The sequence below is a fragment of the Cryptosporidium muris genome, genomic scaffold (assembly GCF_000006515.1).
Source record: "Cryptosporidium muris RN66 scf_1106632353989 genomic scaffold, whole genome shotgun sequence".
Lineage (NCBI taxonomy): Eukaryota > Apicomplexa > Conoidasida > Eucoccidiorida > Cryptosporidiidae > Cryptosporidium > Cryptosporidium muris.
The window spans coordinates 1-17,490 of NW_002196579.1; the positions used below are offsets into that span (position 1 = coordinate 1).

Genomic DNA, 17,490 nt, shown 5'->3' on the forward strand with positions numbered 1-17,490 from the left:
ATTGCTGGTTGTGTAGTTGGTATAATTGCTGGTTGTGTAGTTGGTATAATTGCTGGTTGTGTAGTTGGTATAATTGCTGGTTGTGTAGTTGGTATAATTGCTGGTTGTGTAGTTGGTATAATTGCTGGTTGTGTAGTTGGTATAATTGCTGGTTGTGTAGTTGGTATAATTGCTGTATGAGCAGTTGGTATAATTGCTGGTTGTGTAGTTGGAATAACTGAAGGAGTAGTAGACAATGTAGTTGGAGATGTGGGCATTAAAGTGTGAGGTGTTGAATGCATAGAGTGATCTGTATTTATTGTTATCTTGTCTGTATGAGTTATTTCATGATGAGTAGTGGTTTCTGTTGGTATTAAGGGTGGAGGTGTTGTTACAGGGATTGTATTATGACCTCCTCCCCCAAATATAAAACTGATTGGATGTGATTTCTTATTCTCATGGTTTGCCAAAATATTTACCATTTGATGTCTAGAATTTATTAATTCAGCCCCACTTTTCATTTCTTGCTTTACCCCATTAGTAGGTAAGTGTAAGATTCTGTATTGATGATCGCTTTCAGTATTTTTAGAGTAATCACTTTTTGGGTGATCACTTAGTATTAAATTGTGGCTGGGAGTATCAATGGTATGATGATATATATCATGCTTATGAACTTCTGGTTGTAGTATATTAATAGGACTATCTATTCCTTCATGCCGTATTGTAGTAATGCTATCATAATGTTGGCTATGGTAGTCATCAAGATAATAGTTTGGAGCAAGAGTATGTGAATTTACTGTATAGAATGGGTGTGAGTAAAACTGTAATATTACATCATAACATTTCCCACTTCCAAGAAAAGCATATATTGAAATAAAAATGAGTAAATTCATGAAAGCTTCATAAAAAAATAAGATTTGTTTAATAAATGAAAAGTGCATGGCATCTTCATTTTCTGCTCAAATCTCTTGTAACCGCAAATGTATCCTTAGTTGTGATCGAGTGATAACTATTAACTTAAAGTTGCACTGAGTCTTCATATAAATGGGATTTACCTAGTACATCATGGAATAAAATATATTACAGCTTTACAAAAGAATACCCAAGGAATATTTTATATTCTTGTGTCAAATATCCACTTTTTTTTTAGATATTTCCTCGAATATTATATTGAATATTCATTTCTGCTTTACTGTATCTTTCTACAAATAAGAGTCCATATTAATAAGAAAATAATATTAAAATGTCAGTATATATCTGACTATATTTAACTAATATTGACCATCTAGGAAATTGTATTGTATAAATGAATGCATGCATATAAGTAGAAACAACATTTTGATGTCATTTTACATAGCTGTATAGATAAGCTTTAAAGTGATATAGAAGAAAAGCCTTAATTAATATGAAAATTAAGTTAATGGAAAAATTTCACAGTTATCAATGATGTGACTTAAAGAAGATTTAAGTATATATTTATTGTATGAATCAGTAAGAGCGTGACCTTTTTCTAAGTACATGGGACTCCCGCCAGGTATTACTTTAGATTTCTCATCCTTAATATTAGAAGACTGTCTTTTAAATTGTGTGTGACTTTTAGATTTTCTCTTCTCACAAGTCTTGAGGATTTCATCCATTTTAGATTCGTGTTTCGAGCGTAGTAATGAGCCAATAGTAAGTCCTACAGTACCTCCAACAGCTGCACCAATTGTCATGCCTATTGGGCCTAATAAAATTCCTGCAGCTCCTCCACATACAATACCAGCAGTTGAACCATGAAATGGCCACCATTTAGATTTATATTTACATCCTTGTGCAACATAACAAACACCTTGAGCAGAGTTCATCTGAGCAAGAGCTGTCTGTTCTTCAATACAATCAATTTCTCCAGTGCTTTCCAACAATAAGCTTTGAAGTTCCACTTGAATTTCATGTATATGAATCATTGAATGCTTCAAAGATTCCATTTTATTTTTACACTCAGCTAAGGATTTGTATTGAGTATCTTCGACAATAATTGATGATCTGTTAAAATTCCCATGTTGGGTTAAATCAATCAAGCTAACTCTATTAATACTCTCATTTTTACAATTGACTTCCACCAAAGCTTGCTCAGAAAAAATGCGATTTCCTTCTTTGGTAGCACATAGAAGTTCTGGTAATAATAAATCCTCTAAGCTAGAGGAGTATTCTGCTAATGTTTGACATTCTTCTTCACGACAATGTAACGAATTACTTTCAGTATACAAAATCAGCTTATTATTAATATTCGTCAAATATAGCTGTTTAGATGGTGGCCATATGCCTAGTGAGAGTGCAATATTGAATAGTTTATTAGCATATTTAGATAAAACATGAAAATCATTAGAATATTTTAAAAGACGTGCACAATAAAAGTCGCATTTATGCCAAATTCTAGAGGTTGATTTATTTTCAATTTCAATAAATATTTTAAAGCCTTGTAGTTTATCTATGATTGTATCCCTTAATGAAATTTTATTTCTCAATTGGTCATATTTCCAATAGGAAAACCAGCTATATATAAGAAAGTGCCTATTAATATAAGGGCATATAGATACAGAAGACATACAGCTTTTTTCGATTTCATTTCCTAGACGTTCACCAATTGATATGCATACTTGAATTATATTTATTATTGATTGTTTATCATCGCTTGTATCAGTGACAAATATTTTCTCCTTCAACTTAGAAAGTAATAACCATAGATCAAGCAAGAGTTCCTCCATAAGAATTTCATCGTCATCAGTTGCACTGTTGTTTGACCAAACATATTTATTTGTAGATATTTTTTCAGTAGGCTCTATATCACATTTGTATTCAATACTTTTCGATAACTCCTTATATAAGTGGGACTTCTGGTCTGTGAAGTCACTTGGAAAGCTGTAACTTGATATAGGGAAAGTTTCATACCCTCCTTGTGAGGCATAAAGTAGTTTTGGAGACTTAAAATTCATAAATTAGCTAGATAAAAATATACAAAGTTATAAAAACACAGCGTAAAATTAAAATAAGAAGTTCAATAGTCAATAAAAAGCTCCATATAGTTTTGTAATATTGATGCATGCATGCATGCATTTAGTAATAACCGGTTTACATAATTAAATTTTGTTAGCAATATTATATTTATCTAGTATCATAAAAAGTTAACGAGATATAGAATATCACGAATCCTATCCGGATATTGATCATGACCATGTATAATACCAGTAACATCATAGTTTTCAACCCCTATAATATTCTCCACAGGAGCTATGCCAGCTACATGAAGACCCCATTGCATATATCTATAAAAAAAAGCAAGAACCCAGTCAGATCTTGTATAGACATTAATTAATCTATTTGATACAACTGCACGTGCTTTGGTCCATTTGTTTTTATCTAAGGAAGTTGGCATTCCAATAAGAATAACATCAAAAACCTTATGCAAATGCTTCCTATCATACAAAATTTGTAGAGTTAAAAATATAAGTCTTGCTCCCATACTATATCCAACAAGTCTAATTGGCCTTTCACCAACTAAAGAGATTTCCCCTAAAATATCAGCTAGTACTAATGCAGCTTTTTCAGTTTTTTGACGGCTAACAGCCCACGTATTATCAAGTGTGGCAGCATATTGCATAAGAGTAATTGGCCATGAAAGAGCAGCAGTTAATGTACCAACAATAGTCTGCAATAAGATTGCTTTGCCAGCAAATATTGCAAGATCTTGAGACATTGTCAATGCGATTGATTTCCCTAATTGTGACAAAATTTGAGGTTCAAACTCAACAGCATAAGATTCCATCCAATCTAATCCATTAAATGCAATCTTCCAAGGCTTTGTAATATCTTCTTTTGATCTTAGCCATCCACTAATCCCTATAATAATTGGAAGTAGACCATATTTTTCTTTATTACTCCCTACTTGATGGAAGCGAAATATTTTGAGTGGAGATTCTCTTCTACTCATTTTCCAACCTGAGAGGCTAGCACCACTTACACCAGCTACAGTAGTTAGAGCAGCTGCACCTGTGCTTGCAGCTACAGCACTCCCAAACATACTAGTGTATCCTAATCCCAATGCACCTAGCCCAGCAATAATTCCTGGTGCGGCAAGTGCAGTTGCAGTTGCTAATACTGCCCCACCAACAATTGTAGCTCCTAAAACCTTTAAATGTCTCCATGATTTATTATAACTTCTCTCCGTCATATATATATCAGTTTGCAACTGATTTTTTTTTGTATTTGTATAAGTTAGAATTTGGATGCAATCTAGAAGAATAGGAGATAGTTCGAGAATATTCTTATTATCACACAGTACTAACTGAATTCTATAGAGAATAGTTAAGCTTCTTGCATCTAAAATTCCATATATAGCGTGAAGGCGTACTAATGCAAGGATCAAAATCAAGTTTGGTGAAGGGGCCAAATTTTCCTCTTGAAAGTTTTTGATACTACCTTGGTGCCATGTTTTTCTACGATGGTTGTTACATAGGTCTTTTGGTAACGAGAGGTTCAGGAAATCACTTTGTATTGTATTTTTAGAACAATAATGTGAGTTTTTGGTACAATTTAGGTGGGTAGATGGATTAGGCTGAATAGTGTTGCAAGAATTATCTTCATCATCGCTATAACTTTTACCAAAAAGAAAGTCATCGACAACCAAAACCTCATTGTTAGTTGATTTCCTTATTTTCTTCTTTTTAATGGATTCATAATATATTTGGAGAACCTTTGGTTGTAGTTCTTCTATACAATATTTCATTATAGCATCTCTTAATGGCTCAATATGTGCAATATTTCTAAATGATTTATCGGATAAATGAAGGTTGAAAAGTCTTATTGTTTTATCAAGGCTGCAATCTGGTATAACTAGAAACTCAGAAATATGCCTTAAATAATTTTCACCCCAGTTAAGAAAGTACTTTCCAAAATTGTCATCTATATCTACCCATAACTGTACTTGGTGGATAACAATAATTGAAAATGCAGCGTAAATAGTTTCTCTAATAGACAAAGGAGTCCTTCTCCATAGTTCATGGACTCTAATTGCTGGAAGATCATTTAATTTTTCCATGCATTTAAATGCATAATTACGGCATAGTATAAAATCGCATTTCCTAGTGAATATTTGAGATTCAATTTCATTTTCTAGCTTCGGGCTAACATCTTCCAATATAGAGATTGGATCCTCAATTAAGATTGATTCTTCAATATTTTCAAGCTCATTTCTAAAATAAGAGCTATCTGGATTTGATTCCCATGAGTCATCTGACTCGGGAGATTCATCAGTAAGACCAAAAAGTCCAGAAGCCTCGAAAATTAGTGGAGTAGAATAGTTTTTGAAATCAGATACTTGGCTGTCTTGGATTCCGAGCTCAACTAATTTGCTTTCAGTATCATCACTTTTATTATAGGTCATTATTTATGAGGCAAAAGCTTGTCCAGTAATATTAAGATACTAAAGATAAAATTATAGCGCTAATACTTCAAAATATTGCTCCAAGCTTTTAAAAAATAAAATTTTAACGGATATTTTATAGCTAAATTTATGGCTATAGACAAGAGAATTGGATATAAAAAAGAAAATAAAGCTATTGATGTCCGTAATACTGTAGCAAGTTTGGAATTTTACAATGATAATTCAATTAATACTCTAGAATTACCTACTAAAGCTTCTAATGGATTGCAAGTTTACCAAAAATCAATTGAACAAGATAATAACACTGCCACTGAAGAGTACATAAATGGAAAGTTTGATTACCCTAACTCAAATGGAGATATTTCTGAATATACTATGGGGAATATTGATTCCCCATTGGAATACCAAAAAACTGGTGAATCATCAAATAATAGTAAATCTATTACTAAAAATATTGAATTTTCAACTGGAACATTCAGTAATACTGATGAAGAATTATTAAAATATTCGGGGAGATATAGATTTGGAATAACTAAGTGCCCTAAAAGGCTATGGTTGGTGTATGCTAGTCAAACGGGTAAATCTGAAATGATAAGTTACGAGATAAGAGAGGAACTCTGGAAAGTAGGAGTTTTAACCTATCCAACATCCATAGATAAATTTGAGGATATTTTCTATAGTTATTTTGAGAATAACTCAAGTGATGAGCTATTTCCACCAACAATATTTGTAGTTTCAACAACAGGCCAAGGTGAAGTTCCAAATTCAATGAGATCTTTTTGGCAACGTCTATTATACAGTGATATAAGTCGGAATAAATTTAAAACTTTTCAATTTGTAATTTTTGGTCTTGGAGATCGATGCTTTGGTAATAAATTTAATTTGACTGCTCGTAAACTTCATCATAGACTTATTCAAATGGGAGCAAGTGAATTAAATCCCTGGGGATTAGGGGATGAATCACATGACTTTGGATTACTAGGTGAATTTGATCCATGGTTAGAGAATTTGGCCAAGTTTCTATACCAAGAAAAGTGTAGACCGAATATAGACCTTCCAATAAGATACTTGTGTGAAATTGTTGGAGAATCAGAATACTTAGAAACAGAGAAGTGCCTGAACGAACAAAAAACATTCTTAAATAATTATTACAAAAATATTTCGAAACTTGTTATTTGTACTACCATCAAGAATAGCAATTTTTGCATTTCTAATAGAAAAAAAGTAGTAAAAAATATAACTTTAAGTACAATTGATGAAGAGGATAATTTCACGTATCTAACAGGATCTCATGCTGTTATATGGCCTACAAGTCCTCCCAATACTGTTAAGCGACTAGTTGAGCTATTAGGACAAAATTTAACCTGTAAAACACTAATTATAATTCGGGAAAATCCGGAATATTTTCTGTGTCCATGTAGAGATCCAGATTGTAAAATAATATCTAATAAATATATGAAGTGCTTTTCTGACAGTTCATTATCAAATTTGCCGTTGAACTGCAAAATGAGTTTATTTACTCTTTTCTCTCGTTATTTAGATATTGTAGGAATTCCTGGTAGACGGTTTTTATGGCAATGCTATAATTTTGCAAAAGATAAATTACACAAGGACCGATTATTTGATATGGTTCAAAGAACATTGGACTCAAAAAAAGACTATAGTGATTATATTCGTGATGAACATAGAAATTATGTCGAAGTCTTATGGGATTTCAACTCTGTAGAGTTACCATTAAATAATTTTGTTTCTTTGTTACATCTCATTAATCCAAGATATTATTCTATTTGCAATACACCTTTATGGTATAGAAAGGATTTATGGCAATATATAAATATATTATATCATATAGAAAATGATCCTCTCATAAGTAGCTTGATTACACTTAGATCCTCAAATATCTCAGTATTTATTCCAAAAAAAAAGATACTTTACAAAGATCTGTCATATGTTGAGACACTTAAAGTATTTTTTTTAAGTAAAGTTCTAAATTCTAAGCATACTACTAACACTATTATATCATCACCTATATCAATTTATTATAAGATAATGAATAAGCTTGCTCAAATTTGCATAAATTACAATACCTATGGAAGATTACTGGCATCTCTAACATTAAAACCACTAACTACTCAATTTATAGATCTGTGTATAGGTATAATCGAATGGAAAACAGCTCATAACAGAGAGATTACTGGCTTATGCTCTAGTTTTTTAAATAATTTAATACCCCATGAAACGAAATTACTTGTTGGGATTGAAAATCAACTTCTTCCGATAGTATCACCTATGTTTATAGACTTAAAGATTCCTTTAATTTTAATTGCTCCAGGAATTGGTATTTCCGGGATTATATCAATCATCCAACAAAGAGTGTTATTTATATTTATAAACTTGCAATTTAATAAATTAAAGGGTAAAGATATGGAAATTGCACCTTGTATTGTATATTTAGGATTTAGATATAGTGATGAAGATTTCCCATTTATAAATTATATCTTTGAATGGTGCAGGAACCCATACTTAAATAGGTGGATTGTAATAAATATTGCATATTCCAGATCATCTCCTACTATAGAGAATTCCATATTTCACAATTTACCTAATATAGGCTACATAGAATGTGGATGTTATCTTCAATCTCTCATATTAAAGACAGATGTTAAGCTATTATGTAAATGCATTAATGATGGTATTGTGATTGTTTGTGGGAACGCAGTAATAATGCCAAATGAGATTAGAAACACTCTTTCTGACTGTTTAGTCAGAAATGGGGACTTCGACACATTAGATGAAGCATTAGTTCATTTAAGAAAATTTATTACAAAAGGAAGATACATTGAAGAAACATGGAATTAAAACGTCCTTTGATACTTACTATAATACTTGCCTTTATATTTAACAATATATTTTAGATGGCAATGTATTAGTGAATTTTAAGTTAGTAAACAATAAATTTATAAATTTGAAATATCAAACATATTTTTTGTCTAATAAAACCTAATTATATAATCCCTAAATAATGAAATTTCTTTGAAAGTTATAAGATATATACTTCCTAGTACAAATATAATCAGTATCTTTCAGTTTAAGAGTATATACAAGATAACTTTCTAATATTTACATTATAAATATTTACGACTATACACAAGTTAAGTCAGTACAGATATTTAAATTTAATAATGGCAAATTTAATATTTCTTAGAGAATTTCATACTATTGGGGATATTAAATAAAATGACTTTATCTAGTAGTAAATACAATATTAAGAATGGAAAAGATAAATTTGACGAATGAAAATTCACAAGTCAAATCTTAAATAAGAATTCTTGTATAATCAGCTAATGAAAATAAATTAGGTGCACTGATATTCCCATTTATTTTAATATAGACACTCTTTGGGATTGGGAATAAATCAATACTTTGCTAAATTTTTCCTAATTACTTTAATCTATAAACGGAGTATTTTCTCATAAAGTGATATTAAATATTTTAAAGGTAGAAAATCATGTTTTTTAGAACTTAAATTAATTTTAAAATTTATATTTGAATCATTTCCAATAATAAAATTAATTTTCACCTTTTTAAGAACATTTAGTATATCAAAATTGATTTTGTCTGAGTAATCAATATATAATTCTGGAAATATTTCAGAATCAGATTTGATGAATAGATCTAATTCGATAAAATGTCCATCAATTTCTTCATCAAGTGAAATAGCAGCAAGATTTATTTGATTTATACATTGAGATGATATATCGTTAATATCATTTATATGTATAGAATAAAAAATACAGGTCCTACAATTCACTGACAAATTACTATTTAATAAAAAGTCCTCTATTATAATAGCCTTTTGCCAGTCTGATTTAATGTTTCCCACATAAAGAACAGGTATATAAATAGTTGTAGAGGTGTAATAGCAACTACCTTTTCTCAAACACTTTCCAGTAGATATAATTGTAGATTGTTCGTTAGGTTTTGTAGTAATAAATTTGATATTGGCTGACATATTAGCATTTATATCATCTGCGTATATACCTATATAATCCTCAGGAAATATATCACAAGTTATGCTACACTTTTTAATATTATTCATTAACTTTAAATTATTTATACTGAAATTAATTTTGCCCATATCAGATTTACAGTTTTCTATTACTGTTGTAACATCATCAATACCATTTAAATTTTCATCTTTGCAAGATTTTCTATCTTTATTTTGAGTCAGAATTTTTTGACGCCATTCCATCGAAAATTTATTCCATTTTGAGATAATTTTATTCTTTGTGATAGAACTTATCTTTGATCTTACAGAAACAACTCTAAGTGCTCCACCACGTTTATGAGGTTCCTTTATTGTAATATCTTCAGATCCTAATTTATAAGAATTATTTAATTTCTCATTACAATTACTTATATTTTTATTGAATAAAGGAGATCTGTTACATAAAGATAAAAACTTCTGCATTGAGTTCTTACCAGCATCATATATCCATTTGCACTCCCCTGTGGGAGGATTAAACGTCATACAATTCATATAAACAAGCCTCATCAATTTCTCAAATTCTTCAGGTGAGTTTATAGTCTCTTTATTGCTTATAGGCTTTTTCTGTCGCTTTTTAACATTGTTTAATAATCTGGCTTCAATAGTTTTATAATCCATACACTCCGTAACTATTTCTCTATATTTAGATTTAGTCTCGTCATTTAATTCTGTACTTTCTAAAACTGGATTCTCAAAAAGAAAACTAGAACTATCTTTTCTCATTAAATCAAGTATTTTCATACATTCTATTCTCCAATCTTCTGTACAATTCTTGGTATGATTATTTCTAGGCTTCTTAGTGCTTTGCTTTAAGATATCACTATTTTCTGTATGAGTATCACTCTTTGCAGCCCTTTGCTTGTTGTTGGTTTCCTCCCTTCTATTTGTATTAGAGAACACATCCCCATTTAGACGATATGAATTTTTAGCTATCTTTATCCTCTTATTAGAAGTAAAACTAACAATAGAAGATGACTCATCTAGAGTACTTGTATCATCTACATTGACATCTAAAAGCTCTCCTGAGTTGCTAAATCCTAGTTTTGACCACTCATCACGGAATTTCCTTTCTGCTAAATAGCAGTATTCTAGTAGAGGTGAACAATAGGGTGCAGTATTATAGCATCTACAATTACTAAATATCAACATTACATCCTCATAAAATTCCAATAAAGTCCTATAGGTATCCTTATTTAGTTTGCTAACAATAGTATGTAGATCAATAGGTTTCTTAATTACTTCGAAATAGTCAGGACATTGGTTCTTTACAGGGTCTATTGGGTCTTTAAATGGTTTAAAGTACGGTTGCTTCCTCAAATTATCCAAGCAAACCAATAACTTCCGTTTTATTGTACGAGTTATTGGCTGTTCTAGAATATCAGATGACATAATCTCATTTGTGTAATTACCAAAATTTTAAAAACTACTATGTTTCCATAAATAATACCAATACTTCGTAACTACTTCCCCCTTGATATTATACTACTTAAAATTAAACCTATAGCTGCAAGCCTGGATATAAAGTATTTTATTATATGTAATATTTTTATACTTTATTTCTGTTTATTAGTACTATATAGAAAATAAAACATTAGAGCGCTAGAACCTTAGCTACCACAATTAAATATTTTGTGCTAAATATTCCTATATATACTGTAAAAAATAAATTAGATACTCATATAAAATACTTATTAGTACCTTATAATCATAGTTCTAATGCTTTAACTTATATTAAATTCATTTCTGTTTTAAATAAAAATATCCTAATATCTAGTGTGAGATAATCACTAGAACTACCTTTTTAAAATATTCCATGGAAGTTACTAGAATACAAATATTTAGAGATGGGGTAACTACCAAGTATTTTCTCTATATATAATCAACTTCAATATGCAAGAACTTGAGTCTAACCTTAATAAGGCGGTAATTCCTTGTGGGTACCCCCTTAAAATACTGAAACTTGGAATGATCTTAAGAAGCAAGATAGATAGTTGGTTAGATTTGCTGAACTAATTGTAATGGGCTGGAGATGTGAAGTTTGTTTGGTAACAAATGATGATGATGATACCTTGGTGTGTATCTGTTGTGAGCATAAAAAACCAAATGGAGCTGACTTAAGAACTACAGATCCGACATTTCTGTTTTCTTGCCAACCTAATACAAATTCCACAGTATTTACTTTTGGAAATACATCTATGACTGATTTTGGAACAGTTAATAATATTGAAAATAGTAGTAGTGTATCTGGAGTAGGTTTTATACCTGTGATTAATGTGGAATTACCATCTACTCCCTTACAGACTTCTCCAAGTTCTGTGGAAGGCTATATAAAGTATGATATTGAAGTAGTTCCGGTGAATGATAGTACATTGACTGAGTATGATGAATCATATGATGCCAAATTGGAGGATTTATTAAAGATCTACTCCAATAAGATATCTAAGACTCCACTAATAAATAAGAATAAGTACAAGATTCCAAGTGCCTCTATATGGTCTTGGGGATCTAGTGAATGTGACCAACTTGGAGTAGAGGAGAAATATTTGAATGATGAATTATGTACTACTAGTCCAATACAAGTTTTAAGTGGTTTGAAGAACCATAGAGTGATTGATGTTTCAGTTGGAGCATTGCACAGTATAGCTTTAACCAATGAAGGTTTACTGTTATCATGGGGATGTAATGATGATGGAGCACTTGGAAGAGTCTCTAAGAGAAGACAAGTGGAGCTAAGTAAGGAGAACAGTGATAATGATGAAGAGGAGAACATATATAATAATGATTATAATGACATGGAGGATCTAGAATTAGATGAGGATAATGACAAATACCCATACTTAGTGTCACTTTCCAACAAGGTTAATGCAATATCTGTGGTATGTGGGGATTGTTACAGTGCTTGTTTAACTGATAATGGTAGAGTATATTTATGGGGCTCTTATAAAGATAGTAGTGGTTATATTGGATTTCCAAATTACTCAGGAGTGGATAGTGGATCACTTAAATTAAAAGAATATAATCCTACACTTTTACCATGTTTCTTTAGATGTAGAAAGGGATCTAGAAGTACAAAGAGGTTAAGACTTGATAACAAGGGCTCTAATATAGATACTGAAGAAGATCCTGTAATTTATATTTCAGGAGGTGAGAATCATACAATTGTTATTACTAGAAGTGGAACACTATATGGATGGGGAAGTGCAGAATTTGGACAATTTGGCATAAATCCAATAGTAGATAATCATGAACACGCAAAATTAGATAAATATAAATATTTATACCCTGTAGAGTTGACGAACAAGGTATTAGAGTTCCCTGTACATTATGAAATTGTCAATGCATTTTGCGGAAGAGCTACAACTTTTTTTGTTGTGAAGAATAATAGAAAAAAAGATGTATCTAAAGTAAGTTTGTATGCTTGTGGGCGTAATGGACATGGTGAACTTGGATTAGGCGAAGCAGGCTTAAATAAGATGATTGTGGTTAAACCAAAGAAAGTTTATATTAATTTTAGAAGTGACTGTATACATTATGAGGATTATTCTTTTCCACAATCTTCATATCATCCTTGCTCTAGTCCTATAAAGGTAGTTGGAAGTGGTCAATACTATTCTGCAGCTTTAACTTGTTGTGGAGAAGTTTATACTTGGGGTATATCTGATTGTTGTGGTAATAAAAATTCCAAGGTACTTCCTGGGATTTCCAACAAGGATATAACAATCCCTACTAGATTACAGTACTTAAAAAATATTTCATCTTTAGGTTTCGGTTCTGATTGTTGCTTTGCTATTCATAAAACTGGTTTGGTCTATGCTTGGGGTATGAATCTGACTGGACAAATTGTATCTGATATTGATGGGACTCAGGAAGTTATTCTCAAACCAATAATATTGGATCCCGCCTTATTTTTAAATAAATACATGTTAAAAGTAACCGGAGGAAGTCAACATTCCATAGGTCTTGCATGGGATAATAAGTACGTAAATAGAGCATATAATTTGCATCATATTAAAAAGCTAGAAGATGATTACAAATTAAGACGTTTAAATGCGTTGTACGAGGACAATATTTTGAATATAGGCACAGACACTACAAAAACTAAAAAATCTACACCTTTGAATACGAAAGAGATAGCTAAAGCTCCTAGAATTTCCAGATCTGTCGGAAGTCCTAGTAACAAGGGAAGTGATAATAATACTAAATGTCTAAAAATATCAACAAATAAAGTAACAAGTACGTTTAAGGGCTCAACAAGAAAATCTACTACAAAGGTGAAAGTACCTAAAAGTTCTCAAGACAAAGGACAAAATGATAGAAAAAAAACTGTTATTCACGACATAACTAAAGGTAAAAAAGTAAAAAAATTAATAGACTCAGCTAAGAAGAAAGGAGATAGTACTGAAGTGGCTGCAAGTTTAGGTAGTACTGTAAAGAGTACTAAGTCTAATAGTAAAAAATCTTTGACACTGGATCTAAGAAGTAAAGCACTTGGAGACAACAAGATAAGTAAGGCTACTAGCAAGAAACCTGAAGATAACAGTAAAATGCATAAATTAAAGACTAAGGCTCAAGAATCTAGAATAACATCGAAATCAATAATTGTAGATTCAAATGAAGTACATGGAAAATCGAAACAAGAATTAATTGACACTACTAAAGTTAGGTCTAAGTCTAAAACCGGAACTAAGACTTTAAAAACAACTTTGAATAAGTCAGTACCTGTAAAATCGTCCTTGACTACGAAAGAGAAAACTATAAAAAAGAGGAACTATAAACAGACTAAATAAAGAAATACAATGAAATATTCCTTATAATTTTTTAATGTAATTGAGCTTACTATTTAGGATTCACCTTTTTAATATTAAAAATAGCATATCTACATCTTGTATGATATGTATAACCCTGTTACTATTACTAAACATAATAGTATATATTTCAGGTAATGAATAGCTTTATTAGATTTTAATAACCATAAGATATCTTTGAATCTTTAGTTAAATCCTATAGTAAGCTTCGAAATAGCTATGCAAGTTGATGAATGCTGGAAATGTTATTATAGATTTTTCAAGAAAGTTTATTCTAGCTGTTCGTCACCTAGTAACAGAAATAAAGTATGAGAAAATTAAAGGTTTATTAATATACTACTAAATCCTAACAAATTTTGTTTATTATACATACTGTATTTCAATATTATACAACTTTTGAGTGCTATATACTCAAAAAATACCTCAATATTTAATCAAATTTAACCAGTAAGATAGAAAACGTAATATAGGAGTTATACACTAAATCATAATATCTAAATTCAATAAGTTCTATAAAAATTCATTGCACTGAATTTTTGCTTATTTATTTCTTAATAAACTATTAAGAATTTTGTGCTATCTAATAGTTCTAGTCTTCTATAATATCTCTCTTAGAAAATATAGGTAATACTATGAATCCACTAAATCCACTTCTACATAAGGGACACCTATCTTGCCTGAGAGCTCTTAAACATGATTCACAGGTACTACAGTGCCTACAAGGTAATAATACTGTATCTTTTGGATTTGCCATGCATATTAAACAATCTAATTCTTCATCTTCAAGCCCATAAGCGTCATACGGCTCTATTATACCTTTAGATGTAAGAAAGACTTGTTTAATCACTACTGGTTTATATATTAGAGTTGGATTCTTATATGGTTCTCGTGCAATTTGAAATTGTAAAGCAACAATATGATAAAAGCTTGTATTTTCACAGCAAGGATTGTTTCCTTGTGCAACAATAACTAGCGGAATTCTGGGGAACTTGGTTTCATTAAGCATCTTCCAACTTCCAGCTGACTCTATATCAGAATTAAAAGTATAATCCTCATTATCTTGTACAACATCTGTTAATTTTATATTTGGAAGTTTGCAAATTTGTAAATATTCAGATGTCAGTTTGAACTGGTACTTATAAATTTGACTGAGTCCCCTGCTATATCTAGAAACTGGAGATCCAGATAAAAAATTTCTAGGATCCATAAAGGTATCAATATCTTCACTTATTGAAGCTATATCTATACTTGTGTTAGAATTTTTATAGGGAACATGAATATTTGTATTGTTTGATGATACTACTATAGGTAATTCTAATAGAGACCTTGTTGAATCATGCAAATTAGATCTATTTCTTGATATCCTATTTAGAATCCTATGATATATTCCATTAAATGAAATTATATTACGTCCTAATACAGAAGCATTCCAACGAATGTACCTATTTGTATGATTATTCGTATTAGAATGTGATGGCCAACCATAGCGAGATGCATATGATAACCATCTTGTAAAACCTAAATTATTTGATCTCTGCAAGCCTTCACGATTATTAAACTGTGATGTAGGGTATATCATAGATTCTGAGTATAATATAGGGTTTATTGAATTAATTGCTTTGGCTGAATGTGGTTGTGATAATATACTGAACTGATATTGAGGATTAGAAGAAATATGGTCACTTGAGTTAATATTGGTTAGTTCATTCATATTAGAAGTGATATTTGAGATATTAGAAACGATGTTAGGATGGTGATAATTCTCTGTATAGTCAAAATTGGTATTTGAATAGTAGTTTAAGTGGAGATTAGACCCAGATACAGATACCGAACCTTGGGTAATAAATACTTCATCGCCCTCATTAGTGCCACTAGATAGTTTCATTACTCTTTCTGAGACTTTAGATTTGTGACTATTTACTTCATAACTACTTAGCATAAGTTTTTGAGCTGCAGAAAAGTCAACTCCCCAAAATAACTGAACAGTGCTTGAAGATTCCGAGTTTAGTAAAAATGAAATTTCCAAATTATAGGACTCATCAGGATTTGAAGAAGATGAAGATAGAGGTATCAATTTTGTATCTATAGAGTTTATGTCTATATCTGTGCCTATTGACACTTTTTCTAGTGGGATTGGAGACACTGATCTTTTGTCACGTATTATTTGTGCTAAATGCACTCTCATGAGATTTTTTAATTCATGTGAATAAGGGCCTAATGCTTTCAACTGAATTGTCTTTGCGCCCTCTTCAATAAGTCTCAATATATCATAACATTGAATGAGCTGTGAACAACGATATGCAAACCATGCACCTATTATAAAGCATATAAAACTCACATATGCATTGTGAGATCCAGGTCCTCCTATTGGATCTATACATATTGCTGGTATTATTGGGGTACATTTAAAATTATACATTTTAAATGGTCTCTAAAGTGATTTAGTTCTATTATATTTGCACTTATCAGCTTATAAGTGCACTTTTAAAGAATGATTAATACCCGCTAAATTAATGCACGTTATTTTAGCGCCAAAATCTTGTTCCACTAAATTGCCCCATATATATGACGAAGTGTAGAGCTTTCTGTATGTAGAACTTTATTATCTCTATATTTGAATATTTCTAAAAATTAAGATATTTTATATCTCTCTATACCTGTTGATACCCTTGAGGTATATTACCCAAAGTTTAGAAAGTTGGAAATATGGACACAAGTGATCAGAGAGTACCAATTCACAAAATTTGTCAATTCCTCTTACATCACTTTAGAGGCAAACTAAACCGACTATATACACAATTTTACTATGGGGAGCAACGAAAAAAGTACATATTGTATATTGGACTACCATTAGCACTCTTCCTTATTCGTTTAAGATCAGAAAACTCAATGTATTGTAATATATTCATAGATAATGAAATATTAAAGCACTTTGATAGCAATTACAGCAAAGTATGGAGAAATGGTAAAAAAATTTATATTAATGAAAAATACCAAGTACTAGACTTAAAAAGACTAGTGTTTAATTCTTTTACTAAAAGAGGAGTTAAAGATATGGAGACCCAAATGAACATAAAGGCATCATGTAAAGGAAGAGTTCTCTTAGATAAAGACAATTTAGCCCTGGTTATTAAAGGTTTCTGTAGAAGAGATCCTCGTATTGTCTTCTTCAGTGAATCAACTTAAAAGTGGCTTCTCCAAATTTCAGTTCCACTATGTTTAGTAAGGAAAACTAG

The 17,490-nt window shown here is 30.8% G+C and overlaps 7 protein-coding genes across 7 annotated transcripts, besides 4 other annotated features; 3 read left to right on the top strand and 4 right to left on the bottom strand.

The window, feature by feature from the left end:
• Positions 1 to 1,391: 1,391 nt before the first annotated feature.
• CMU_028410 (uncharacterized protein) lies at positions 1,392 to 2,954 on the bottom strand (the record flags this gene model as incomplete). Its single annotated transcript, XM_002142080.1, has 1 exon — positions 1,392 to 2,954. One exon carries the CDS (start codon positions 2,952 to 2,954, stop codon positions 1,392 to 1,394), a length of 1,563 nt encoding a protein of 520 aa, XP_002142116.1.
• A 179-nt stretch (positions 2,955 to 3,133) lies between these two features.
• On the bottom strand, positions 3,134 to 5,401 carry CMU_028420 (uncharacterized protein; the record flags this gene model as incomplete). Its single annotated transcript, XM_002142081.1, has 1 exon — positions 3,134 to 5,401. One exon carries the CDS (start codon positions 5,399 to 5,401, stop codon positions 3,134 to 3,136), a length of 2,268 nt encoding a protein of 755 aa, XP_002142117.1.
• Positions 5,402 to 5,487: 86 nt separating this feature from the next.
• Positions 5,488 to 5,508: a sequence feature (AT_rich).
• Positions 5,509 to 5,530: 22 nt separating this feature from the next.
• On the top strand, positions 5,531 to 8,260 carry CMU_028430 (flavodoxin family protein; the record flags this gene model as incomplete). The annotated part of the gene is made up of 1 exon (XM_002142082.1): positions 5,531 to 8,260. One exon carries the CDS (start codon positions 5,531 to 5,533, stop codon positions 8,258 to 8,260), a length of 2,730 nt encoding a protein of 909 aa, XP_002142118.1.
• A 592-nt stretch (positions 8,261 to 8,852) lies between these two features.
• CMU_028440 (bromodomain-containing protein) lies at positions 8,853 to 10,838 on the bottom strand (the record flags this gene model as incomplete). The annotated part of the gene is made up of 1 exon (XM_002142083.1): positions 8,853 to 10,838. The coding sequence occupies one exon, from the start codon at positions 10,836 to 10,838 to the stop codon at positions 8,853 to 8,855; it is 1,986 nt and encodes a 661-aa protein (XP_002142119.1).
• Positions 8,924 to 8,978: a sequence feature (AT_rich).
• Positions 9,484 to 9,519: a sequence feature (AT_rich).
• A 127-nt stretch (positions 10,839 to 10,965) lies between the features above and the next one.
• Positions 10,966 to 11,008: a sequence feature (AT_rich).
• A 459-nt stretch (positions 11,009 to 11,467) lies between these two features.
• Positions 11,468 to 14,236, top strand: CMU_028450 (regulator of chromosome condensation family protein; the record flags this gene model as incomplete). Its single annotated transcript, XM_002142084.1, has 1 exon — positions 11,468 to 14,236. The coding sequence occupies one exon, from the start codon at positions 11,468 to 11,470 to the stop codon at positions 14,234 to 14,236; it is 2,769 nt and encodes a 922-aa protein (XP_002142120.1).
• Positions 14,237 to 14,843: 607 nt separating this feature from the next.
• On the bottom strand, positions 14,844 to 16,673 carry CMU_028460 (zinc finger, C3HC4 type domain-containing protein; the record flags this gene model as incomplete). The annotated part of the gene is made up of 1 exon (XM_002142085.1): positions 14,844 to 16,673. The coding sequence occupies one exon, from the start codon at positions 16,671 to 16,673 to the stop codon at positions 14,844 to 14,846; it is 1,830 nt and encodes a 609-aa protein (XP_002142121.1).
• Positions 16,674 to 16,960: 287 nt separating this feature from the next.
• On the top strand, positions 16,961 to 17,440 carry CMU_028470 (uncharacterized protein; the record flags this gene model as incomplete). Its single annotated transcript, XM_002142086.1, has 1 exon — positions 16,961 to 17,440. One exon carries the CDS (start codon positions 16,961 to 16,963, stop codon positions 17,438 to 17,440), a length of 480 nt encoding a protein of 159 aa, XP_002142122.1.
• Positions 17,441 to 17,490: the final 50 nt, after the last annotated feature.